Source organism: Halichoeres trimaculatus, unplaced genomic scaffold (genome assembly GCF_033239565.1).
Source record: "Halichoeres trimaculatus isolate MK-OKI-2021-1 unplaced genomic scaffold, fHalTri1.1 fHalTri1_scaffold_1, whole genome shotgun sequence".
NCBI lineage: Eukaryota > Metazoa > Chordata > Actinopteri > Labriformes > Labridae > Halichoeres > Halichoeres trimaculatus.
The window spans coordinates 22,364,127-22,391,041 of NW_027437179.1; the positions used below are offsets into that span (position 1 = coordinate 22,364,127).

Consider the following 26,915-nt stretch of genomic DNA (forward strand, 5'->3'; position numbering starts at 1 on the left):
GGAGTGGGACGTACACAGGTCCCCGTCCCAAATTTAGGCGGGGCTCTTTTTGAGTTGGCGTGGAAAAAATGATTAAAGTACTAAAATTAAAGAGGTTTGACGCGCTGATAGGCAGCTATGGCTAAAATATATCGTGCCAGGTAAATACAGAATTGGGCATGTGAAATTAAAAGTAATGAGTACAGACAGCCAGAGTTGTGAGATTGGAAGCTAAAGTTAAGCACTTTTGGCCATTTGGTCGACTGTTAGCTAGTCGATATTTCACTGTTTTTAAGATACTCATGTCGACAGTTTTGGATACTTCAGGGCATCAGTAAAGGAAACATGTAGCACACATTTAGTCACTTCCCGATCGATTTTCCTTTCAAAAGTGTCCCTTGGTGGTCTGTTCGCTGTGATTTACTTTAATCTTTTTAAATTAAAGAAAACCTGAAAAATTCACGTACTAGACGACAAATAATGTTCCTTTATCACAATGATTTATACCCATGTGTGCATCCACGCCTGTCCTGCGCATTGGGGGCTCACCAGCCAGCTCCTCAATCTCTACTTGGTTCCTCCTCTCCCTCACTTTAGGGGTGAAGAGGAGGAGAGCATTTGAGCTCGGACAGGCGGATAGGCTGCAGCCAGACAGACCTCCGCGTAGGGCACATATCGAAAAAAAGGAAAAACTTTTAGGGGTGCTGACTGACAAGGTATCTCTGTCTGTGTTTTAAGGTGGGAATGAATCTTCCTCCACTTGAAGTTGTTTGCTCCATAACCGGTTTTGAGGAGGCGGTGAGGCGCGGCGGCGGATGGGAACACACAGCAACAGCAGGAGCAGCAGCGCCAAACTCACAATGCGCCCCGAGTGAACAGAGGCAGGGAGACAATAAAGATCCGAGGGTACACTGAGGAGCTGCAATCTCTCATCCGGGGTTCCCTTTACTTTTAAATCCTGTTCCAGTGTGGCATTTCCTCTTTCTGTGGCTGCTTTTTGATTGATCGAGGCAAAACTGACTTCGCTACGAGGGCAAGTGATTTGGTCCCCAAACTCAGCCATGACGTCTCCAGCGAAATTCCGAAAGGACAAGGAGATAGTGGCCGAATATGAAACCCAAGTTAAAGGTAAAACTTTTTAAAAGCTCTTCTCACGTTCTAGCAACAAATATGTTAAAGCTCCACGTCGTGATTTTGGTGCTTTCTGACCACAATGTGGGTTTCTTCAGACTTGGTTGATTGCAGGGTTTTCCTGTGCCCTCACCTCTCCTATCAGGCGTATAGGGTTCGCTCACCGTTTTTTCCCCAGTCATTTCTGGAGGTTAACTGTCACTATGCGGGTACAGAAGATACATTTATCTTTAAGAAGTACATGCTTTAATTGAACCTCATGGTCGGCTTGGCTCTGAAGTGTGCGACCACTCGCCTTAAACGCAGCATACAGATATTCAACAAAGACAAACAAAATTCCATATAAAAAAACACAGTGTCCATAACCAGATGTTGCCTCTTTATACCCTCTTGACACGCGTTTTTATTAAGGTGGTGTATGTCTGTAAATGTGTGTGTGTGTGTGTGTGTGAGTAGACTACCCACAGGGCTGGGGTTTCGACATGGAACAAGGCAGGGCGTTTTCTCTCCCCCTCTGTCTCCTGCGTGTCTGTGCTGCTCACTGCTGGTGTGCACTGCAAAAATGCTGCAAATCTGTGTGTGTGCGCGTGTGTCTCTCCTTGTGTGTGTGTGTATGACTTGACGCTGATTGCAATTAAGTGATCAATTTGTGCAGAAGCTTGTCCATTGCTCACAGCTCATTGGTGTTAGCCTCTGCTGATGATCAAGGACACGAGAGAGCAGCAGCAGCAGCAGGGTGGGAGAGCAGATTGTAATGGTTAGAGAGAGGCGCTCAGATGTTAACTGTTTGATGGCTTGGCTGATGTGTGTGTTTGTTGGCTCGCAGTATTGATGCAGTCGGTGTCATCACAGTGACAGTGGCTGTTTATCAGATCTATAGCTTAGCCATATAGAGTCAGAGGAGAGGGGGGACAGAGTTAGCAGGAAAGGGGGGAGAGTGATGTGCAAAGGAGAGAGGACAGGATATTGCCTTCCTGGTGAACAGCATGTTTCCACTGCTGCTGCAGAGCTAGATCACCTGATAAAACAGGCTGCTTCATCATACCCATCTCTTACGTTCCTGTAAAAACAGCCGTCCCATTTCCTAGCTTTGTCCCCCAAATTATCACTCTTGTGGCTTTTTTAGGCTTCTGTAGATCTGAGAGTGCTATTTGAAAATAAGCCATGTTGGTAAACTGGAGTGTCTCTCCTTATAAGTGTATGGGTGATGAGTGGGGATGCACCGATCCAACTTTTCTGGTCCTGATACCGATACCTGGGCTTTGGGTATCAACTGATACCAATCCTGATCCAATACCCGTGCTAAATAATAACCTGCATGCTCTACTGTGGGGTAGGACTGGTAATGTTTTGAGTAAAAGACAAAAATGAGTACATATGGAATTACTGAAGTTAATGTTTATTTAAACTATACATGTTTAAATGTTTAACATCAGTTTGGTTAAAAAATGTTTAAGAATTTACAGAAATGACTAATTGATTGTAAAATTTTATACCTTGTAGACTAAATCATAGTTTAGCCTTAGTGCCAAGTTTGGATAGATCCTTTTCCACCTGATCCAGCTTTGAGGGGCTGGATCAGCGCCGATACCTCATACCAGGATCGGATCGGTGCATCCCTAGTGACAAGTTAATGTAAGTACAAAAACAAAAAATGCCATAATGTCTTAATCAGGACACAAAACAGCTGGTATTTTGGAATTATCTAATTTAGTTAAGCAGTATTTTAAATAATACCTTTAAGGAAAAAAAAATTAAGCTTAGAGTTCAAAAGAAATGAAGCTCCTAATGTCATAAACTGACCTCAAACCAGATTGGGATCATCTGGAGGCAACCCTAAAGTTAGCCTATATAAGAAGAGGCTGAAAAGAGAATAAGAGTGGCAAAATGCAACTGACACGGGCCCTCTGTTGCTGAAGAACGTTGCAGATGATATGCATGCAATATTTGTTTATCTCACTCTTTCATCATCACTGCCTGGCTAGCTGTCGCCTAACATCAGATAGTTGTTCTTAGATACAAGGCAACTAACCAGCAACAGCTAAGGAAACAGAGAAGATTGAGGAAATTATAGTTGAAAATAACTGAAATTTGATGCAAACTGTATATTATAGCTTATGAGCATATCTTTATCACACCATATAACCAGTACATTTTTGAACAATGTTTTCCCACATCACAGGTTTTTCAGCACATAATGCGCACCTTATCTGTACTTGTTGTCCTCTCACTTCATCCTATTTTCCCCTTTAATTTGCCACCTGTCTGTACATATTTACCTCCTCTTATTTGTCACTTCCTGGTGTTTACCTGCCTCTCTGCTAACTCCTTCAGCTGTCAGCACAGTGACATTATCAGCGTTGTTCTTTTAACGTCCTGGTAGACTGGCTGTTTCTGCTTGGCAGCCCGTGTAAAGGTTTTATGTCTGTGCTGCATTGTGAGGTCTGTCTGCTGTGTTTGTCAGCTTGTGGACTTAGTGTTTGTCCATCGACCCTCTGCATCGATTCCTCCTGTCAGTTACCTCACTGCTCCCTGGTGAACAGCTGTGTCAAGTTTCTTCCTCTACTCTGTCTCCATGTTTCTCACATACCATCAATTCTTTTCCCAAACTGAAATTTCCAGATGAAAGGATAAACCTGGGCATCCACATGCCTCTTTGAGGTGTGTGTGTGCGTGCTTCTGTATGTTTTCAGAGACGTCCTCCAGGTACTGTGACATTCCCAGCAGTTTGTCCTTCCTGGGAGACATCCCCAGTCTGTCATTACCTTGTGCACTGCTGTTAGGGATTCTCTAATGATGGTATCAAGCAGCAACACTCAATCACTGACAGGTCAGCTCTCTGGCACCCTGTATTTGCAGACACAGGCCTGTTTTATTTCACCTCATCTCATATAGATGTACAGTATTAGTCCATGAAGCTATGAACTCAAACCAGTGAGTCTCTGCTTGGAACGAGCAACAGGAGGTAGTTTCATGCTGCAACTATGCTGCATTTTAATGTGGGAAATAAATGTAAATCCTTCCATGGCATGAATTCAGAAATCCCTGCAGCAGTAGAGAAATATGCATGATGCACATTAAAATTCTCATCAGACAAAAGTATGAAAAATAACTCCAGTAATTGTGTCTGTGTGTTTTAATCATTCTGTAGATGTTTCCCTGTCAAATTACAATTATGTTGCACCTATTTTGCCACAGATTGATCACGAAAGCAGCTCCATTGTTCTTTAATTAAAACAGCACCACATGTAAAGTAGTATTGAAACACGTAAACATCTAAGTCAAGAATCATGTTTTATTGGGTTATGCCAAGTAAAGTCTCATACAGGAGTGGGATGGTGTTTTGCATAATCACTAGCTGAGTATACATTAACCCACTTATTAGCTGGCTACCAATTAAACTGAGAGAAAGTGTTGAACCAAGGATGATGTCATTGATGTAACAGTAATTTATTCATTTAGCCCAAAAAAAGTCCCTTAGTTCGATGGCACCTCTGTGACAGCAGTGTTCTCATCAGCTTCCTCATTGATGGAATAAAATTCATTGCTGAGTCTTAACAAATACAGAAAGTAGCAGCAGGTCTGTAAAAGGTTGTCTTCCTTGTAACTTCACTGTTGACATTTTCTCCTCACTGAACCAGTCCTGTAGCGTTGCCAAGGCCCATACCAAGTTGCTCTTTGAGGTTGCTTCATGCCTGTTTCTACAATAAAGTTTCCTTTATCCTGTCTTCCAATGCAGTCAGGCAGTAATGTTTTTGTCACACTGTCAACAGGAGGAGGTAGGATTGTAAACAGACCACTAAATGCAACACGTATCCAACTGGAACTCTTACCCAGTGTGAAAGGTGTGACATGTTTGATCACCGTAGGATCACCTTTGCTATTCAGAGTTATTAATATTTGTCAGGCAGTTTTGACCAATCAGAGTCAGGTATTTAGCACATTCACATGATTAGGGAGGAAGCGTAGAGTTATGATGCTCTTTCAATGCACATGCATCTACACCAAGCGAAGTTAATGTTTCTCATACAAACCGAGTGCTGCTGATGCTCTAATATGGGATTCTGGCTGATGCAAGCAGGAATGTTCCTACTGCCTCAGAATGGGTGTGTGTGAAAGAGAGTGTGCTTGACAGCATGTGTGTGTGTGTGTGCATGCATGAGGGATACAGACAAAGTGATCGAGAGACAGAAAGAGGGAGGAAAAGAAATATAGCCAGAAGAAGTGAGACAGACACATTTCAACCAGGATAGGAATGTTCTAACACAGATGCGAATAGTTATACACAGCACCGAGATGGAGTCAAGGAATGAGCTTATCGCCTTCTATTGGTGGTTCACAGAGTTCTTCTCTGGAAAGCTACTTTACCCTAAATACTCCAAACTGCTCTGAGCTGTGTCACTATTACAAGCTCTGCTGGATTTATCCAGTCAACGCACATCTAGCTGCAATCACAGCCCCTCAGTTTGAGAGGATGACATAATATTTAAATGGAAAGCTTTAATTCAGGGAAGGGGAAACATTTGAGTGGAAAATTAGGGATTGCTGAGTTTTTAATACGTATGACAGATGTTTCATTTCCAGCTACATTTTGGCTCAGGGAGTCAGCATCTGTCAGGGTTTTAAACATCTGGGAATGCTAATAAGAGGCTACCACTGCTGTGACTGATAACACTATTGATCACAGTGTTTTTGGAGTCCGTGAAGGAATACAGAGTGGTGTAAGTATTTCCAGTCTACCTTAATTATGTACTCATCAACATTCACTTACCAAAAAAGAGGTGTGTACGCAATTTACAGTTTCTGCAAGCACATGCAGACTGTTATAGTTTTCTGTTCTGGTGTGTAAACTCGTCCAGCCTTGCAGATGTGGTGTTTTTCTACCTCCATAAGGAGAGATGATGAGAGCCTGCGGCTGTAAACCAAAATGATGTGTCTGCCTGCCTACGTGTTCGTTGCTTAGCTGCTTGTTGACGAGGCAGCCAAGAAAAATATGATTTGGGATAAATTGCTGCTTTCACTTGCACACTGTAGAAAAGGTGGGGACACATCACGAGGTAGGATAGGTTCATATCTGTGTGTTGTGAGGGCTAGTTTTAAATGTTGCATTTTGTGTGTATCATGGGTGATTGATGTGTATTTCACAAGTAGGTGTAGGTTTATCACCCAGGGGTGGATTGACTTAGAGATCCCATTTTTATTTATAAGCAACTAGAAAAACACTCAGAGAGCGCAGACCTCCACCAAGCATACTGTCATTGTGATGCAACACTTAAGTCTTACTTTAATGTTATACTCCCTTTCAGCAGACTGTCTGCTACAATTTGATGTTAGTTGCAGGTTTGTACGATAATTTATTACCTGAAAGTGTTGAAAATGATGATGACCCAGTATATATTTCATATTCTGGATCTTAGCATCCAGAATATTGCCAGTATCTGGATTGTACTTTAAAATCTGTCAGAAATTATTGTGACCTTGTCCTGTGTTATTTTGCAAAACAATCCGACTATTTATCGTGGAGTTACACAAATGGTGAAACCGGCCCTATCTCACAATGATAAAGAATGCTTTAAAAAAAATCCTGGAATTTGGATCACCTCCAAAATTTAATCACTTCTATCTTATCCCATTTTGAACATTTCCTGAAAATTTTATCAAGATCTGTCTGTTAGTTTTTGAGTTTGTTGTTCACAGACAGACAAACTTCCAGAAACATAACTCCCTGGCGGAGGTCGTAAGACAGCACTTTGGGGCTGGAGGATCGAAAAATGTTGTTTGGCATAATAAAGAGCAACAGTTAATCAACAGTAACATAATTTTTAAAGAAAAAAACTAAAGAACTCCTGTAATTCTAGTTTTTTTTTAACTTGATGCATCTCACATATTGCAGTTTTGTTTCCTCTCCATCAGACTATACGGGTTATGGTAAAATAAAGCCTCAAAGGATGTTGACTTGAGCCTTGGAAAACTCTGATTCCCCATGCCAAAGCTGGACGTTTGTTTGAGCATTGTTAGCTGAAATAAAAATGCAAATGGAGCCAAAAATAATCAGCCAGGAAGGATGTTTGTGTGAGGCTCAGGTTCAGGACTCACACACAAACGCAGATCGTACATGGGAGTGTGTGAAGCTTCCTGTTTGGGCCCATGGCTTTGTGTCCTCGCTCAGGAACGGGCTGCCTTTCACATCACACACACAGAGACACACACACAGTTCTCTGTGTGAGGATTTTCAGATTAGCAGTCAGCACTTTGCCTCTTGATGTAAAAAGAAGCTGAAGACAAACTGTAGGTAGAGAGTGAAAATCCTCTCCTCTCTGATGAGTCACAATAGAACAGCGTGTTCCATATCTGGGTCCCACTGTCCCCTCAGTGTGTGTGTGTGTGTGTGTGTGTGCGTGTGCGTGTGCGTGCGCAGTGGCAGCCTCCTTTTGCTGTGTCAGCACCAGACACGATGGGACAGAAAATAATCATTGATTTTTTTAACCTCTTCTACCTATCTGTTACTTCAGGAATTCAATATCACAATTTACTACAGTGCTGTTGCTGCTGCACCTAAAAGAAAACACACTGTGTTAAATTTACCAACATCCACACAACACACAGACATCAACAGAGTCTGTTTACAAGATAGTGGGTGTGTTGTTGCGATTTGTATTGGAATGACTGCCAACCGTCCTCCTCCAGCAGTCTGGATTCAGTCGATGGCTCGGAGATAAAAGAGGAATGTCTACTCCGACCATGAGATGCTTCAGAGACGTCTGGTGTATCAGATTTAAAGCAAACGGCACGCTGGACGTGAAGGAGCACATTTAGAGGACTGCAGGATGACAAACCAAAAAGATAGATAAGTCTGTCATTGAAGCCAAGTGAGGAAGGTCAGAGTTCAGCTGCGATGATGACTGCTCTTCACTCCTGCCAGATGTTCCAGATACTTTGATTGGGCAACAGATGTTCAGTCTGCCCTGGTTGGCTAATCCCAACGCTTTGGTGGTTGTCGCCCCTTCTCTAGGCCTTGAGCAGAGAGGGTTGTTGGGATTGGATGAAATCTGTCCTCCCTCCTCTCAGGTGTTGCCAGAAAGAAGAAGTGTGTGTGTATGGGTGATTGTTTCAATCTACAGGTGGCCTCATGTGGCGACCTTTTTGATGACAGATGAAGCTGGTGTTGGGAATTTATGCAAAACACACACACACACACACACACACACACACACACACACACACACACACACACACACACACACACACACACACACACACACACACACACACACACACACACACACACAGCCCTCTAGCCTGGCAGACTCCGTTGACAGTCACTCTGGGTTTATTTGCATACTGTGAACTGTACCATTCCATTTACACAGTTGGTCTCACACATATGATGAAGTTGAGCAGTTTGGTGGTGGAGCATGTGCTGGGCTATAAATGTATGTGTGCCCAGTGTGTGTGTGTGTGTGTGTGTGTGAATTTAACACTAGCTTTGTCACTTTATGTGCAATCATGCAGCTGATATGTTTGCAAAAATTGAGTTGAGATTCCTTAAGAAAGCGGATTAGATACGCTTTTTATCGTAATTATACTCTTAATTAAACATGTGTAACCAATTTAATTTATTACAGATATATAGTTAAGATCCTCAGAACAAGTAAAGATGGGCAGAGAAATGAAGAGGAAAGGTTTTCTCTTTGTAAAATCTTCATTCATAGTTCTTTCAGGTTTTTACTTGTGTTTCTTTAGCTATGTCATTTTAGAGATCCACCAATCCAACTTTTCTGGTTTCAACACCAATACCGATACCTGGGCTTTGGTATCAACTGATTAGGATGCTGATCTGATACCAGTGTTAACTAATAACCTGCATGCCCTACTATGGGATAAGACTGGTAATGTTTTGTGTAAAAGGCAAAAATTAGGAAAATGGAATTACTGAAGTTAATATTTATTTAAACTATATTGTATTTAAATGTTGACCATCAAGACAGCTCTTCAGAATGTACACAAGTTCTTTTCAAATGTAAACTTTTATACCCTGTAGACTGGTAACGCAGCTTAAAACAAAGCAAGTGAAGTAGAGGCAACATTTCAAACCAAGTACTAAAGAGCGTTAGTAAAGAAACAAAAAGGCAGAGAGCTCTTCCCACCCATACTGATCGAGCCTCAATGGGCAACGATACCACGATCAGTATCAGAGCATCCCTGCTTCCTTTGATTGTTACTTCTCAGCGTGGCAGTTAAATAAGAATAATATAATTAAATGATTAAAAATAATGAAATTAAGCAAGTTTTTCTTTTTTCACAACAAAATTGGTGATCAGAAGTTTTTTTTTTTTAAGAATTTTAACCTCAGAAGCCAAATGTCTTCATTGCCCTAGCCTTTGTCAGTGTATGTGTGTGAGTGTGTGTGAGCATGTGTGTGTGTGTGACCCTATCTAAGAGTTGATACAGAGGCCTTGACCCCTGTTAGGGTGCCTCATTCAAACTTCACTTTCTTTATCTGACACCCTCACACAGCAACAGCAGAGCAACCGGTGAGAGTGTGTAAAAATGTAGAGAGCAGAGCCATACTCCGGCCAACCCCCCTCTCCCACACACACTCTGTCCGTCAATCTACTCCCCCTTTTTTCCCACTTTTTCAGTCTTTTTTCTTTCTGTCAGCCTACAGCCAGTGAACAATCTGACCTTTGTGAAAAGCACACTCTTGTTTTTCTCACTCCTTCTTTTTCTCTCTCTGTCTCTTTCTCTTGACGGTGTTTTTTTATGCAAGATGAAATGTGACACACACATTTTCGACACGCGTCTTACAGCCGCTTAAACCAATAATCATCACTCCATGATCTAAACATGTGTGACACATATTTCTCCTGCATGTGTGAGCTGCTCCTACACCGGACACTGACTCACAGCATCTGAGAGGATGTTTGTCTGAGTGTGTGTTGGTAAGAACAGGGTTAAGAACAGGAGGCTCTATAAAGCCCAAGCAGGGCAGAGACAAAGCCCACTCATATCCTCTGTAAAACAATCAATAGGAGGATAGACGTCCAGCTGTAAATAAATAGGAAGGAGGAAGAAAAGGAGGGAAGGAGAGAAACCACAACAGTGGAAAGGTTGGATAACGCTCCCCAGGGATGTCAGAGGAAACAGGTTGTGTTTGAACAGCTCTCGTACGTGGCCAAAGAGCAGCAAGAGAGAAAAACCAAGAAGCAAGGCGGGAGAGATTTAGAAAATGTGCAAGAGGAAGCATAAATTAATTGAAACCCCACTTTAAACCCAGTGCCATCCATCTGCTCTATTCAGCCTGTGTGTGTGAGTACAGTATGCACTTGTGTTATCCTTTTTCACTCCCCATCTTCTCCTCTTCCTCTCTCCTTCCCCCTCAATCAGCAGCTTCTCCCTGCACGTAGGCAGACTTGGTTGCTAGGGATACTGAATTGCCCCCATTTTTCTGGGTTTGTGAGGAGCAGAGTGAAAATGAGGAAGAATAATGTAGATTTGTCTCCCCTGTAGGGTCTGGTTAATCAGGTTACTACACACACACAAACACTTAGATTTCATTTTCAACCTTTGGACCTTTTCTTTTCAGGTTTATCCTCTCCCCTCTCCCTCCTTAGTGCTCCATTTCTTCTAATTTGATCTCCTTCTGTCTCCTTTATTCCTTCTTTTCTTCCTCTGGGTTTTTCCATGGTGTCACTGCTGTTTCCTCACCTCCCTCCGGCTGTGGGCTGCTTTGCTTCGTGTGAGATGAAGGAGCGATGCGGTTTTGATTAAAGGAAATTCTGAATCGTGGCTGTTGTTTCTTGAGAATAATTTTGCTCGTCAGTGATGTTTTAAGCTTGATATTTATGAAAGCCTGGGGATGCGTTTTGAACTTGCGTTGACATCAAACACCGTGAATGAGTTGTAGCAACTTCAGTGGGTTCAGAGACGGGTGGGTGGGTGGGCGGGATGTGCTGCTATCAAAGGGAGAATCTCAGTGTTGTGACAAGTGTGTGTGTGTGTATATGTGTGTATTGGAAGCTGACAATCACTGCAAAATTACACTCACTCACCATTCAGGGTTCACACCTCAGCTAATGCTGTTTTAATGAAGCCATTCATCACCTCTTCTCAGCTGAATCTGATGCACACACACACACTCACACACACACACTCTTCCTCTACCCTCTTTTCTCTTGTGTCAATGTGTGTGAGGACATGGTGTTCTCCCCCCTTAGTTGCCATGTGGATGCACCAGTTTCTGTATCAGTTGTTCTCTGCATCAAAGCTGCTCTGATGGAGGTTTTTTCCCTGTGTTTTCTGTTATTTTGCAGCACATATGCAGGCTTACAGAGGCTTTTTAAAGTGCTGAATCTGGGCTTTACTTTAAACCGACTTTGAGTGTGGGAACACAGTAGTTTTCTTTCCCACAGTCAACTCATACACACAATCTTTGGGTAATAAAAACTGCACACAGTCCTGCATTGGAAGCTGTTGAGCTGAAGAGAAGCATCCTCTCCTCTGATCCCAAAAGAAAAAGAAGAGTCAGCCCTTCCTTCCCTGCCTGAGGCCCCCTTACTTCACACTCAAACCAGATGCACAACCAACCACACACAACAATTTTAACAGCATGTCTGAGCTATTTGGTGTAAGGGTGTTTGTGTGCGCATACTGCCAACATGTTGACCTCAGCTGGAGGTTACACTGAGGTCACTGTCAGACAGTTATGAAGTGGTAGGAAGAGGAAGTAGAGAACAAACTTCCTCTGGTTGTCCATGTGGGTCAGCTTGTGATGGGAGGCCCCTGCTGTGTATGAGGAACAAGGAAATGTATGTCAGTCAAGGCAGGTCAAAAGCAAGACATGTCGGCTGCTACCTGACGCAGTTAGCAGGTTTACATGCAGCTTAAGAAATTGGACTACGAGCTAAGTCAGCACAAGATTGGACTATTAGGATGCATGTAAACAGCTTAATCAAACCGAAAACAGACTGAGCACAGTTCGATTGGTATATGTAAATAATGCAGTAGCTACTAAACTGCAGTTGGATTCAGCCATTTTGGACATCAGCTGTTACTTTCTCTCTGGGTAAACCAAAACTAGTTTGATACGCTCGCAGCGTCACCTATCAAAACAGGATACAGCGCCACCTGTTGAAGCAGAGTGAGATGTTCTTGGACAGGAGTCTGATACTCTTTTCTGCACGTTTATGCAGACAAGACTAGATCTTCCACCATGACCTTAGTCCTTCAGCTGTGTGCTTGCAAATGCTCTGAGTGACTTGAGCTGTTATAAGGTGATTTACATTTATTTTTTATGAGTCAAAAGTACTGCAGTCTGATATGGTGAACCTCCACCTCAAGTAACCATATCAAGAACCTGTTCACCTTTGGCAGACATAGCCGGTGGGAAATTTGGAAATTTTATATGGATCTTTTGCCTGGGCATGACAAAATGGCTCAGTAGCAGCACCCTAAACCCATTACACTAAGATCATTGCAGACTCTCAGCCTAGAATAAAATGAAATTAAAACTTGACGGCATGACAATACCTACTCCCTCAAAACATGTCAAAACCAGAAATTTACATCAACACAATGTTATTAACACTAGGGATGGGTACCTTTCACATTTGAAACGATACGGTACTGATGCCCGGTACCTGACAATCGGTACTGGTACTCAACGGTACCAATTTTCGGTACTTTTTTGTGCTTATGTGGTAAAAGATATAAACTTGTTTAATAATAATAAAATGAAAAAATTCAACCTAACATATTTATTCGTCAATATGTAAACTTGCACTGCTGTGTTCATGTCCAGCATGGAAAATTGCCTACTCTTCCACTCCCTCAGTCACAAGAATGCGTTTAGGTACCTAAACACGGTACCTTTTGATTTTACACGAATTGGTGGACGATACTTTTGACAGAATTCGGTCGGCACCTATAAAAGTACTTATTCGGTACCCATCCCTAATTAACACTCATGTGATTAAGATGTGTGATCTCCCTGACATGTAAAGAAAAATATTAAAAAGTATAGGGATTGGGTCAAAACAGTTTCTTGTGAAGCTCCAAACTCAAGACTTATTCCAGTGCAGGTTTGAGGGTGCGGCCGTGTATGTTTGAGTGACTGCTCAAACTTAGAAATCCATTTAAATATCTGTGTGTTTGCTGTATTGACACGTCTGTGCTGGGATCAAGCTGGGTGTTGAAGAACTTAGCTGAAAATGTTGTTTACCTCCAGCAGAAGTTGTGCTCCAGCCGTTTGAAGGCAGCAGCACATACCTGAGGCCAGATATTTATCTCACTGTTCTTTTGAAGGCGCCTGTTAGCCGACTTTTCTCGCTCTCTCTCTCGCTTGCTCTGCCTGTTGGTGAGCATGGCCAGGAGGCAGTGGTGTGTGCAAGTATGTGTGTATGTGTGTCTCAGTAACATGCTGATATGTGCTCCTCACTCATGCATGTTTAAGCATGTCCCGAGGCTGCAGAATATGAACTGTCATGGTCTCTGAATCTGTCAAACTTAACAGACAAGACGTGTGTAGACTTTTGCTGTTCAAGATCCACACACAGCTAACTGGGTGCAGTTGAAACTTAAAGTCATGCAGCACAGAGGTATTCAGATAGATTGAATCTTTGAGTACACGCCAGCTTTTTGGTTTCTGTGCAAGAGACGTGTATGCAGAAACAAGCCTTGTTCCTTTGGCAGACCAGCTGATTGCACTGCTTCACATTTTGAGACTAACTATCGATGATGACAATTGCAAATGTTCTGTGAGCATTATTAATGGTGTTGGTGAGAAATTTTCAGAACAGATCAGGTGTTTATTTTGCAGTGTGACGGTGCCAAAATGTTGCTAGGTATTTTTTATTCAAGCCAGACAAGACATATCAAAATGAAAGAGAGCCAAGTATTCTTGGATGTGGAGTCATGCAGTGATCACTGATGTTAAAAAAATAAATTTGTGTAATTTTCCTTTTTTTTTGTCTGCTTCCAATCTGGGAGCTTTCCGCGACACTTCCCTGCATCTCTGCGGGTGTCATACATCACATAGTTTGTACTACACAGGGGGGCATTTCTCACTTTCTTCACCTGTCAATTAAATGGGCGGTGGTTAAAGCAGTTGTAATTTTAGGGGTCGTTTACACAACAAAGGTTTTAGGGTGAAACGCAAAATTTTTGTTCCGTTTCAGCCTCCCCTTTACACGGAAATGGTGTTGTGGCTGGCCAGAGTGGAATGTTTCTGAAATGCTGTTGACACCGCTGCTGTGTAAACTGTAAGCCGTCCTTTTCAGCACCAACAGCACCGTTGTTACAGTTGTTGTGGACTACCATGTTGTGCTTGTGCTGCTCAATCTGCTGGATCTGCTGACTGTCTTTCAACAAAATGAGCATCTGTTGCTCCACTTCTGCACTTTGTATTCGCCAATACACCAGATGATCAGCTCAACTCTACTTCGGTGGAGATCTACCAAAAGCGGCTTCTGGTCAAGACAGTTATAGCGGCAACTACAGGTCTGGCATTCTTACTACAGCGTTTTTTGGGGTGTTTCCGTGTAAACGCAGATTTTGTTTTTTTCACTGTGTTTTAGCGTTTTCGATGATGGATGAAACGTTGTCGTGTAAACGGGGCCTTAACCTCATTCATATCATTAGTGCCAGAGTAGTGACAGGGTGAGGCAGATTGGCAGGGAAAGCTCCACAGAGATGTATTAAGTCATATCTTTACAAATGAATTAGCAGTGTTGAGTAATTGTATTACACATATTGTTTTTTCTATCCCTAGCAGTGAGACTGTCATACAATAATACTGTTGTCCAAGTAGCATTGTCAGTAGTAAATTTTGATGCGGCATCGCCCCCAGAGTACTATAGTGTTTCACTATTCAGACCAGTTGAAAGGGAAATCTTTTCTCTCTCTTCCTGTGCTTTGAGCCCATAGCAGAGTATAGACCATGTGCTGCTCTGCTCTGTGGGATACCCCTCTCAGATTACTGCCTCCGCCTCCTCCTCTCCCTCCCTCTATTCCCCCCTTCTCTTCCACATTCCTACTCAGTCCATGTGCTTCAAACAGAGTGGAAATGGGAACATCCCTCTCCCTATATGTGCACACACACACACACACACACACACACACACACACACACACACACACACACACACACACACACACACACACACACACACACACACACACACACACATACACATTCCTGTTGTGCAGTGGCCCATGCAGGACAGAAGTTGTTGTGGAGCTGATGGGTGCTTTCTCCATAGATTAAACACAGTGTGCTACACTCTGTTGAGTCACTTTGTCTGAAAGCAGACCTCTGCCCAGGCTTGTGCTGAGCTGAAAGTTGAGAAAGATCAAGTGGATTTTCTTGGAAAAAAAGAGGGGAGTTCTGGGTACCAGGGTGATGGAGAAGTTGACAAAGAAAAGAAGGTGTAAAAGGGGGAATTCCTCAGGCACAAGAAACCTTCCATCAATCATTTCATCACATTCATAGCAAAGCACCCTGACACAAGCATGTTGTGGTGCCCCCATCACTCTTTCTAACTTCCCCCTTTTTTCCCCTCAAGTCTCGCCTCTTCCACCCTCATCTTCTGTGTGATTCATCTTTGTCCAAGGGCACTGTGGCGTGTTAGAGGTTGCTGTCCATGACACATACACATCTACACAGCATTCTCTGTGTGGAAAGGTTGCAGTGGGAGGCAGCAGGCTAAGCAGCTAAGTGTGAGTGGGGCTCTTGTCATGTGCTGATGGTATTCCCTCTGAGGAATGTAGAGGAGAGAATTTCCCAGTCTGGAGTGCTGGATTCCCACTGCTGGATGTAAGCATGAATGGAATTAGTGTCTCTGAAAATTCAGATGTAGTGAAGCGAAGTCGATGGAAGTCAATCAACTATCTTAAAGAAAAAAGCACTATCCTAGAGCAATGATTGACATCATGAGGTGCATCTTCGTTATAAACAGTCTCATTCTCTTTATTTTATGTTATTAGGAACAAAAACACAGAAAAGAAGATAGGACCATTGGGGAAAAAAAAAGAATAAAACAAAACATAAATCAGTAGAAAATTAATCTTCTTTGGAATATGAATATCACAAAAATAAAACCAACAGAATATGAAAAATGGGATGAAATCATTCAATCATTAATATTTCAAATAATAATAAGTTCCATCAGTTGATCTGATAGTAGCTAACAGCTAGCTGAAGATGAACTGCAGCTAAATAGAGCAAAGCATTAGGTGGAAATAAGAAGCCAATGCAGACGGGCCGAAAACTGCAGTTCCTTAAAGGTATAACTTGTAGTTTGATTTCGATACACTTTTTTTATACTGGTTAAAATGATCTATATGTCCTGATGGCAAGCAATACATGATGTGTTTTTAAATGAGAGCAAATAATATCTGCTATCTAGAGCAGGAGAAAACCCAGAAAAAAATCAGCCAATCACATCAATTAGGATCCAATCTGTTGAACCAATCAAATCTTATAATAAACTCTCACCACAGGGGCTCTGACAAGCAAAAAAATTAGTGATATTTAGTAAGTCCTAGAGAAAATGTACATGTATGGTTTGTATTATAGCTTTACTCCTGATATCATGTCACAGGTAAAAGTGGATAATGCTCACATGACAGTTGCAAGTACTAACAAAAATCACGTTTGTTTATTCGTTTTTTAGCTTTACGTTTTAACTTTTGGTGTTTCCTTACCTCTAATGAGATGTGACTCGACATAGTGCAAAACATCAAATGATGTGCTGAGTCCGTCTTTCAGTCATTCACAATCATAGTAGCGAATCAGCCCTCGTGCGTGTGAGCTGGGCCTTTGCTTTGGAGGAGCTCCAAGGGGAGGGGGAGGAGGGGCTAGGCGGAGTCCTGACAAGATGCTACATTCAAATTCATGCTAGTTTTTCAGGACTGCCAACCCTTCCTTTAAGTGTCCACTTGAGGTAGGCTAAAGGAAGCACCGGAAGCTACAAACTCCCCCATTAGAAAAAGCTGATCTGTCTTGCACAATCTAAGTCAAAAACAGTTTTGTTGTCACTATATTTCATAACTCGTTATTTTTGTAGAAATAAACTTTTGAGCATTTCATAATTTAGGGGTATGGCTAACCTGACTGGAAGGTGGACATGCTGTAGCTGTAAGGAGGGTCGCTAAAGGCTTGTCTCAACTCTACCTCTTCTCTTTTTGTTTGATTGACTGAAAGTTAGGTTGAGTCAGCATTCCCAGTGTGGCCAACAATAGTGATAGGCTTTAAAACAGCGCCGAGAAGTCATCACAGTGTGTGTATCATGTCTATGCTCAGCATGGTTTTTCTACTAATGTCTCTAACAAACAGGTAACGGACTCATGTAGTGCCTGTCTAAGTGAACTACTGTTTTTAATACATTTTATTTTTTGTGTAAATTGTGAATATTTGTATTGCAGTAATTGGTGGAATTGCTATTTTTGCCTTGCCCTAGCATCCATTTTGTGCTCAGTAAGTATTAAAAGGCAACTGTAGGTAACAGGAGGAATTTTTAATACTTTCCAAATTTGATTCAAGAACGTGAAATATCATCATGTGCTGACATCTGTAATTTCTATCATGTCTATAAAGTATTCAGTGATTGTTCCAGGGAGTCTGTAATGAGTTAGAATTTGATTAACCTTACATTCGTCAGCTCAGGACTGCAATAACAAGAATCTTGGCAAAACTCCTGTCAGTCTGATGTTTATCATTGTGTTTGACTCTTTTAACCGTAAAATAGAATCAAACTTTGAAGCAGGCTACTGATTTTACCGGGGAACCCGTGAAAGCAACCATTGATACCCTGGCCACTTGGAAGGGGTTGTGTTCCCTTCTTCTTAAGTAACCCACAAAGAAATGCGGTGATCCTTGCTCTGCGGAGCTGCTGCAGTGTGTATCAGATCAGGAAATATCGCTTCAAGAAACTGACAGAAAAGGACCACAGACTGGGACAGCAGCCCAAGAAAATCCAAGCAGGCATATAATGTCTCTTTTTGACCTAGCAGCAGGCACTAAAGGGGGTGAGACGCAGGATTGGTTGATCTGAATCTTGCGGGGAATGGCAGATTCAAGTAACCATGGAAACTACTTACCATGATAGAACACTAATACGTTTCATGTTTATTGCTGAAAATGATAGATTAATAGATCATCTAAATAAAAACTTACCTTACCCCTGAGAATGTTTGTTTCTTGACTGTCCTCAGCGTCTCATCTGCAGGTTTAAAAGCATCTTTTATTTGGATTCTGTGCCATCAAAGTTTGTTGAAAGTGTTCCTAAATATTCATCAATTTAAGTCAGTGGGAAATGAGGTGCAAAAAGACTCCAAATTCCAGTAAAATCAAGAAAAATGATATTGCAGCAATAATTTGGCACTAGAGTCTTGTCTTAATGCAGCCATTGTGTCCTCATACAGCACACTGACACTTAATGCCCATTGTTTTCAGTGCCTTTGTTACCCATAATGCCCAGTACCGCTTACAGTATGTGTGAGTCAGGTCCCTGGCTGTATCCCTCTCCATTGTGTCCCGCGCTCACTGGAGATGACAATGATGGCCACTGTCCACCAAGTGAGACACATCGCCGTCATGGATTACATTCCACGCTGCCCATATGCACACGCAGCACAGCTGGCTTCAGCTTTCACGGCACTGAGGCCATTTTGAACGAATGAATTATTGTGTTGTCTTTGATACAATGGGTAGAATGTGTCTGATTTCTACCAAAGAGGAGGGAGATCTGTTATTTTTGGTGTGTTTATGTGAAAAAGATGGAGAGGAGAAATAAAGGGAGGGAGAGAAAGGAGTGTATGCATGAAATCTGGGAGCCAAAGATTTGAAACAGCAGGACTCAGATACATCAAACAGGTTTCCTCTGCGGATAAGAAAGGGAGCCAGGGCAGGGAGAGGGAAAAAAACACAGGCAGGGGAAGGAAGACGCAAAGCAAGAAGGGAGCTCTTTGTAGTCTCAAACCAGAGAGAGACTACAAACTAATGACTGTCTCACTTTACCTTGTGTCTGACATTTGTGATGATCTGCGTGTGAGTCTACTGCAGCAAGTTAAGAGCAGGTGTGGACCAGATGTCTCCTCCTGGTCTGCCATGACCTTTGACCTCATCTCCTCCCTGCCGGCCACAGACACTCTCAGGGGACGTGCCCGAGCCTCTTGGGCTGGGTGATCGTTGCACATGAAATTCTCCACAGCCTGACAGCTCCCTGTTTGTGTGCGATGCATGTTTATGCTGCAGAGATTACACCGTGTGTGAAAGTGCTCCCTCTTCTCGCCCTTCAACACTGAGGCAGCATCAATAATTCAGCAACACATAGCAGAACACAACTCCACACACTGCAATCCTTTCTCTCCCCTACCCTCCCTTCAGATTTCCTCAGTATTTATCCGTCTCCTGTAAGACTGTTTTTTATGCCCCCATTTTGTTTCTCTTTCCCCCCTCCCTCAGCCGCTGACTCCTACCCACTTTCTTTCTCTTTTCTTCTTGTCATGTTTCCCCTCTTAAAGCTGAGAAACTGTCAAACCTCTCACATTTTCCTGCATTCATTAGTGTCTATTTTTCTTCATCCCCTCTGTTTTCCTTACTCTCATTCTCCTATCAGGCATTCCTGGGCCGCCTGTACGTCCACTCCCTCCCTCCGCTGTTCTTTTCTTTTTTAATCTTTACTTTTGAGGGGCTGGAGTGGAGGCTGTGGAGGGGAGGAAAGGGTGTGGCCGCCCACACTGCGGCACTCTATTGTGTTGTTCTGATTCTGATATGTCCTTTTTACTGAAACACACACACACACACAGGCAAAATAGGACACACACGCTGTGTCGAGTCACTGACCCTGTGTTTGCTCCCCTCTGATTGGAGAGGAGTTTTCTCCTGGTATCACAGGCTCTCCAGTCCAGAGTGGAGATAGCTTTGTTTTCCATCATGTGTCCGAGGCCTGCTAGGCGCCAAGCTCCTGTGGTGTCAAAGGTCAGGAACACTGGGAAAGAAAGATTTTAACCACTAACTGTATCATAAGATTGATAGGAGTGTCGCCGATCAGATTTGGACACCAGTGTCTCAAGTAGCTTTGATGTCATGGAAAATGACATTCACTGTGTTTTCCAGTAGAATTTATTAGTCGTGAGAAAATCTTTTTGTTCCTCCAAAAATTCATTGTTATTCAGGACTCAAAAACAGTAGTCTGTTTTCAAAGCAGAAAGCTGTGCACATCACCTTGTAGTAAGGGCTGTATGATCAGCAACAACCATAGACTGTATAAAACATGGACGTAGTCTCCTTGACGTCATCCGTCTGTTTCTGAAATGGTAAAAGAAGCACATCAGCTATAGCAGCCATATTGGTAGTGGCAAAGCTTTGCCTATAGCTATAGGGCACCTGTGGGCCATGTGACCCTGAGCAGTGCCTCTGATTAGGCAAGCTTGCGATCTTAATATCCCCTGAACGGCTAAGTTAGAAAAAAATTCACCCCCCATGTGTGCTGATAGTATAATTAGCCACTCAGACAGGAGACGTTTTTTGAACCAGGCTGTAAATAGGTTAATTTCTGCTTTGAAAAACGCTATTTTGGCTTGGTGTGTATGTGACTTCGGGCACTTCCCGAGCCAGCCCCAAGCGGACAATGGAGAAAAAGCCGATTTTAGCACTACCGCATTGTCTCATATTCTTAGACCAGAGGTTGCCGCTTGGTACCAACATGTATCAGCTCCAATTTTCAGAGTAGCATCAAAAATTGCTGTGACAGTGCAAGCACCTGGACCAGAAATGCCCAATCTGACTCACGCCTACAAGTATTTAAAGAGCAATGCTGACACTCTAATGGAGTACTACACAGAAGCAAAAACTTGGCCTAATTTTGTAACTCTGTTTGTGGCAATTCAGAAGTAAGTCTGGTTCTGCTGGAGGTTTTATCTGTTAAAATAAAGTGAGTCGATGTTGGTTCTTTTTTAATCATTTATGTAGTAGAGTCCAAGGGTGCTTTTACACTTGGAAGGTTTGGAGAACTTGCTCCCAAACAGGGGGCATCCGCCTCTTTGGCCCAAGTTGTTTGGACTCATGTGTACACGGCAATTGCCCTTTGATGAGCAACAAAACAAGTGAGCTGGGATTCCTACCTTTCGTCGCAAGAATGCATTCACCCCAGCAGCTTGAACAAACGGCCACCTGGCTCTCCTCAAAGGAAGGTGAGGTAGCATGAAAATGCAGGCATTGAAATGGCTACAAGCTAGTATTTCTCATCACCTCCATTTCTTCATCAGCAGAAGAGCTGGTGTTGGGCACACCAGTATAACAGAACTCAACCAAATGTATTGGTCAGACAGTAATTTCCGAGAATTGTGCTCATATTCTCAAACCAGGGAAATTTGTCCCTCTCATCACAGAAACCCCACTCTAGGTCAACCAACAAATCATTTTGTAGAGGTAAATCAAAAGGCTAACATCAGTTGGCAACCTGAAACTTCCAAGTAAGCTAAACACAGCTAGTATGAGTGGTAGTTATGCAGCAGGGAAAGGCCTGGTTTATATTATCTCTTTGTGAACAGATGTCTAAGCAACCCTAATTGGCTCTTTTCATTAGAATCACCACATAAATGTGGATAAAATTTGGATCAGTGAAATAAAAAGATCTGAATTCAGGCATTTTTTCAGATGTGATTGGAGAACATATTAAAAAGTCGTAAGCCCTGTTTCCACCAAGTGGTTCAGTTCGGTTCCTCTCACGGCACGCATTTTATGGCGTTTCCACTGACTAACTGGGTCAGACCCCAGATAACCAAGACAATCCGTCCCACTTTTTGGGACCCTTTCGTAGGGGTGCCAGACTATACAGATCCGATGTCGGAGGTGGAGCTACAACACTGCAGACCGTTAAATGGTCGAAAGAATCGACCAATCAACAGCGGCTGCATTTCTCCTGGTGGCACACAGCCTTCTGTGAAACAAACTTGATTGCACTTTATATCAAAGAGCCACATGCTAATCACAAAGAGGACAGAATGCTAGATGTCTTCCATTGTTGCTCTTTGTTTACTGTGTCGCATTTTCTTCTTCGTTGGATTTATTAGCGGGGTACACCTAGCTTACACGCCACCTACCATGAGGGGGCATGATTGGCTGTGGAAACGCAAACAGGACCAAGCATAACTGAGCCAACTGGTACCAAACCCTACTGATTTAAATTGATGGCTTTGTGGAAACGGGGCTAAAGTTAGAAAAATTGCAACGTTTTGGCAACTTTTGATTATAAATCTAACGCTGGGGATAATATATGAGGCCTTAGTATGACATGGTATCACTTACAGGGTTATTAGTTTAAACCTCTGTAACAATTACATTTCCACCTCACTGCACTTGAAGCTACTTTGGGTAATACACAAACCAGCAGTTGTAATCTTGGCTAATGTAGAATAATAACATGGCTACATACCATTGTAGGAGGAGACACTTTGTTTTAAGAAGTTGTTTTTATCATTTCATCTCTCAGAGACGTCAAAGCTCTGATCGGTATCTTACTAATGCACATTACAAGAGACTAGCTTATTATCACTGAGGAGTGAAGACTGGCTCCCTCAGAATCTGCGTAATTATTTAGACTGTTCAAACTGACGACAGCACTGCATCAAATGAGTGTAAAAGGCTGCGTGGGAGTGAGTGTGTTGTTGCAGGTATTGAAGAGAAGATGAAATATGAACTAGGAAGTCCAGCTTGAATAATGTATCCATGACTTTTCAGGCATATTGGTTGCCAAAACATTACTCTCACTCATCAGGTTCCCTTTTAAGGAAGATTTAAAGCTAGAAATCAATCATGGGCCTCCTATTTCTTTTCTGTCCAAGCAAAGGAGACACAGATAATGGCAGAATTGGCACAGCACTACAAGTTATAATAATTGGATTGCAGTGTGCTGCTGAGTTATGTTTGTCTGAACTTTGAGCCAGGTAGTTAAAAGTATAGCTGACAGTCTGTCCTTAGCTGGCTGCGGGGATCATTTGGCTGTGAGGATGCTTGTTAGGAACCATGAGATGGTGATATTTGAGCAATAGTGACAATCATGTGGCCAAGTGTGACCCAAGAAAACAATAGCATGTATGTGTTTGTGTGTTTGAGCGGGACAAAGGCTGTGTTCATTGTGTGAGAAAGTGTCCCTGAACTGACCTCAGGTGAGTGTTTCTTGCAGCAGTAGTTTAAAAAAAATGAGAGTCCTCTCAGCCAGACTGAAGTCATCAAAATACTGGGTGAAGGGTTGCTCCAAACAATTACTCCTTTTAAATTTCTGTTGTTTTAGTTTTCTACTCCCCAAAGTACTGGAAGGACCTTCTCTAGAAAAATAGTTTCCCTTCTCCGGAGAATCATCCTGTCTTTAGCTGCGCTGTGGAAAGACACTGAGACTTATTTTAGTGGTGAGAGCTGACCGTTATTCACCCTGTGGCAGGAAGAGAGGTTAATTTGGTCTGATGTAATGCAACCACAGAATGAGAATAAAACACCCACCTGCTTTACAGGAAGCTCTGCGTTGCATGCTCTAATGTGCATAGGTTGCTGGCCCAAAAATGCTGCGCCATCACGCAACATCAAAGCAGCTTTAACCACAGGCACCTATGTGTTTTATACTCTTCTCAGCTGTCTTGCTTTGTGAGATCCCTTTGCGCATTTCATGCCACAAGCTTTGTCCTTTCAATTATTTCCAGCTGCTCAGCGGAGGACTAATCTGTGTCTGATACTATCCTGTAAAGTTTAATAGACTGTGTCTGTGCTGCAGTTCATCCTGTTAGAGGAATTAGAAAACACTGCGGTGCTCTAATGTGACACCCTGCTGCCCTCAGACAGCTGCTGCGTTAGACTTCAGAAACAGTGTTTTCAATATTATAAAACTGTTTCATCTGCACACTCTTAACCAAGGTATAGCTTTTGTTTTGTTGTCTTGTTGGTATGCTGAAAAATCATTCGGCGTAATAATGAGTGTGTGCCATGTAGACTGGTATAATCATAGACTGTATATAGAGTGGACAGTGTGGCTCAGCCATTTATCATTGTACAGTTCTGGAGCCAAAATACCCCCGTCACAGGCAAAACCATTGGCAGCAATTGCAGCCAGAGTCTGCGCAGTAGAGACGATGAGGGATTCTGGGAGAATCTGAGTGGAGCTGGGTGACAAAAATTTGAATTATTTTTTTTCTTTTGAGAGTCTAATCACTTCCTGACTCTACCTCCTAACATATTTTACAGTCCCCGAAAATAATACACGAGAACGGCAGCTGTCAATCATTGTTAAATGTTACGTAAATCCTCGTTTTTAACCTTGTATAACTAATGAAAACGAAACTTTTCAGAAATAAGAGGACTTGAATCCAAGACAGCCAAATGATATCTTCAAATCACTACAACAATCAGACGTGAGAAACATTTCTACAAGGAGTTTTAATGTTTTAACCCCTTCAGACCCTGCGTCCATTTGAATGGACATGACATATTTGTAGCTCTAAACCATTAAAAACACTGTGATTGAGTCATGTCAGTATTTCTGGTTGCTAATTGTTCCATTTTTCCATTCTATGGGTATAATCTGCTTCATATTTGTATTAAGCTGGCCGTAATAATTGACCTGTCTTTTGCATTTTCTATAATCTAATTTTCCTACTTTGTCTTAAAGCATGGAATATTCATTACAAGGTCAAATCTCTGAGCACAGGCTTTAACCTCAAAGTGTAGCAATTAGAACAATGACCACGGTCCTCTATTGCTGCAAGCATCCATGTTTGATATATTAAGCATATTAAATCACATTCACATGTTGCAGTCATGCCATCTGTGCCAGTGTGTCTGACTCCCTGTACATCACTCTGTCACAACCACACCTTCAGCTGTAGACACTTCTTCAAGTAATTAATTTTGTGTGAGGATTACTGTGATCCTCTCTCAGTGGTTAAATCTTCACAGCTTAAGACCCCTCTCACCGTCGAAACAGAGGCTCCAGTGGTGGCTTTTCAAAATAAAAGGGGGATATGACTGAGACAGAGACTGCAGCCCCACTATTAAAGTGGCCACAAACCAAAGCAGTGGAGCGAGTGTATTTATAGCTGCTTGGAAAAGGACACTTTTTTTAGGCGCAACCAACTTGATGCTGTAAACACCTCATTGTGCTTTAACAGTTAAACTGTGGAAAAAATAAAATAGGTTAGAGCTTTTTATAATAACCACTTTTCATCTACAAAGTAATATGAATTGCAGGACTTTATTGGAATTGAAGGATATTTTCTCGTGTGTTTGTAGAACTGTGGTCCCCTGTTATTTTTAAACATTTTCCCATCATCTTCTCCCCTCCATCATTAGACTGGCCCTCATCTCGGCATGGCTCTCCTGGGGATAACTTTTTTCTGAACACATCACATGAATAAAAGGAGAACCAGCATGAGAAACTTTGTTCATTTTTCCTTGCAAGTCTTGTAAGTCTACCTCGAGGGAGCAGAGTTGTTGTGTGTGATCATGAAAGAAACGACATGTAAACCAGCTAAAGACCAAACAAAGCTGCAGAATGAGACAGAAAAGGAAAAGAGAGGAGAGGAGAAGAACCTTTTTTCTCTGTCGAGTCCCTTGTGCCACTCTCGTGCTGCTCAACTAAATTCTGCTGTGGTGGTTTGTTGTGCCGAGGTGTTGAGTCGTCCTACTCCCTGGGAGCCTCTACATGCTGCTTGGCCCACTTTCGCTCTCTTTCTCTTTCTCCCTACCCCCCAAATGTCTCTGCAGCACAGACAAATGCCTGGGTGGGTACGCCTTTGAGCTAGTGGGAATGTAAGGGAGGAGAAATTTTACCAGGTGGCTGAATGTGATCTTCACAGTGGAGTTAAGTCGATGACTAAACCGCATAGTAGCCATAAAATCCATCCCATGGCTCCTGTTTGTAAGTGATAGTAAAAAGTGTACCGCAGTGCTCTGCTCTTAATGTGTTGGGGTATAGGTCTGGGTGTGGCTCGCATCTGTCTGATATCTGCAGGGGTTTGTTGTGACAGATCCCCGCCTGGTAGAAATGGTGGCCATATTTCACAGTGTGACCCGTTCCTGCTGGCATCCTCAGCTCTCTGAGCCGTGCCTCTCTGCAGGACTCATTACACAGCAAGGCCGCTTTAACACACACACACACACATGGGTGTAGCCCACATACACACATAAGCGGGTGTGGGAGTGAGTTATACGTCTAATGGAGCATCAGGTTTGACAGGGGGGTAAAATGGATGCAGGGAACAGAAGGAAGGGGTGGGTGGTGTTGTGATTGCTTTTGCTGCATAGGTTCAGCCTGATTCAGCTTTTTTTTGTCCCTTTAGTGATTAAGGAATGAGAGCCAAACATTTTACCTCTCTGACTCACACACTGTCCCTGAGTATGACCCACAGGTTTTACCTCAGAATACTTCTGGCATTCAAGGCTCTCTTGTACACTTCATTCCTTCTTATTTATTTAAATCATTTAGGGCTGCTACCAAAAATTAGGATGCTTATCTAACCATTCTGACAACTTTATGTTCACTTCATTAAAATATCAAGATGTCACTTTTTTTTCTGAGGAAATCCCCAGATGTCTTGTATTGCTTGGCAAATGGAAACTTTTGTCAAAAGAAAGGAAGCAACTAGAAAAGCACTCAGCACAGACCTCTGACAAGCCTATTGTAATTGTAACGCAACACTTTAGTCCTACTTTAATGTTATACTCCCTTTTGGCAGACTGTCTGCTACAATTTGGTGTTAATTGCAGGTTTGTACATAATTTGTTACTCAACAATGTTGGAAATTATGATAACCCT

General features: G+C 42.4%; 1 protein-coding gene across 3 annotated transcripts in view; it reads left to right on the forward strand.

The window, feature by feature from the left end:
• Nucleotides 1-9: 9 nt before the first annotated feature.
• Nucleotides 10-26,915, forward strand: part of srgap2 (SLIT-ROBO Rho GTPase activating protein 2) — a 67,076-nt gene continuing 40,170 nt past the window's right edge. For 2 of the 3 annotated variants that reach the window (XM_074693402.1, XM_074693576.1), the window contains exon 1: nt 559-1,107. In XM_074693402.1, the coding sequence (XP_074549503.1) occupies nt 1,041-1,107 (67 nt within the window). In that variant the 5' untranslated portion in view covers nt 559-1,040. Of the gene's footprint in view, nt 141-558; nt 1,108-26,915 lie in introns of those variants that run through there. The other variant, XM_074693489.1, reaches the window with a different exon arrangement.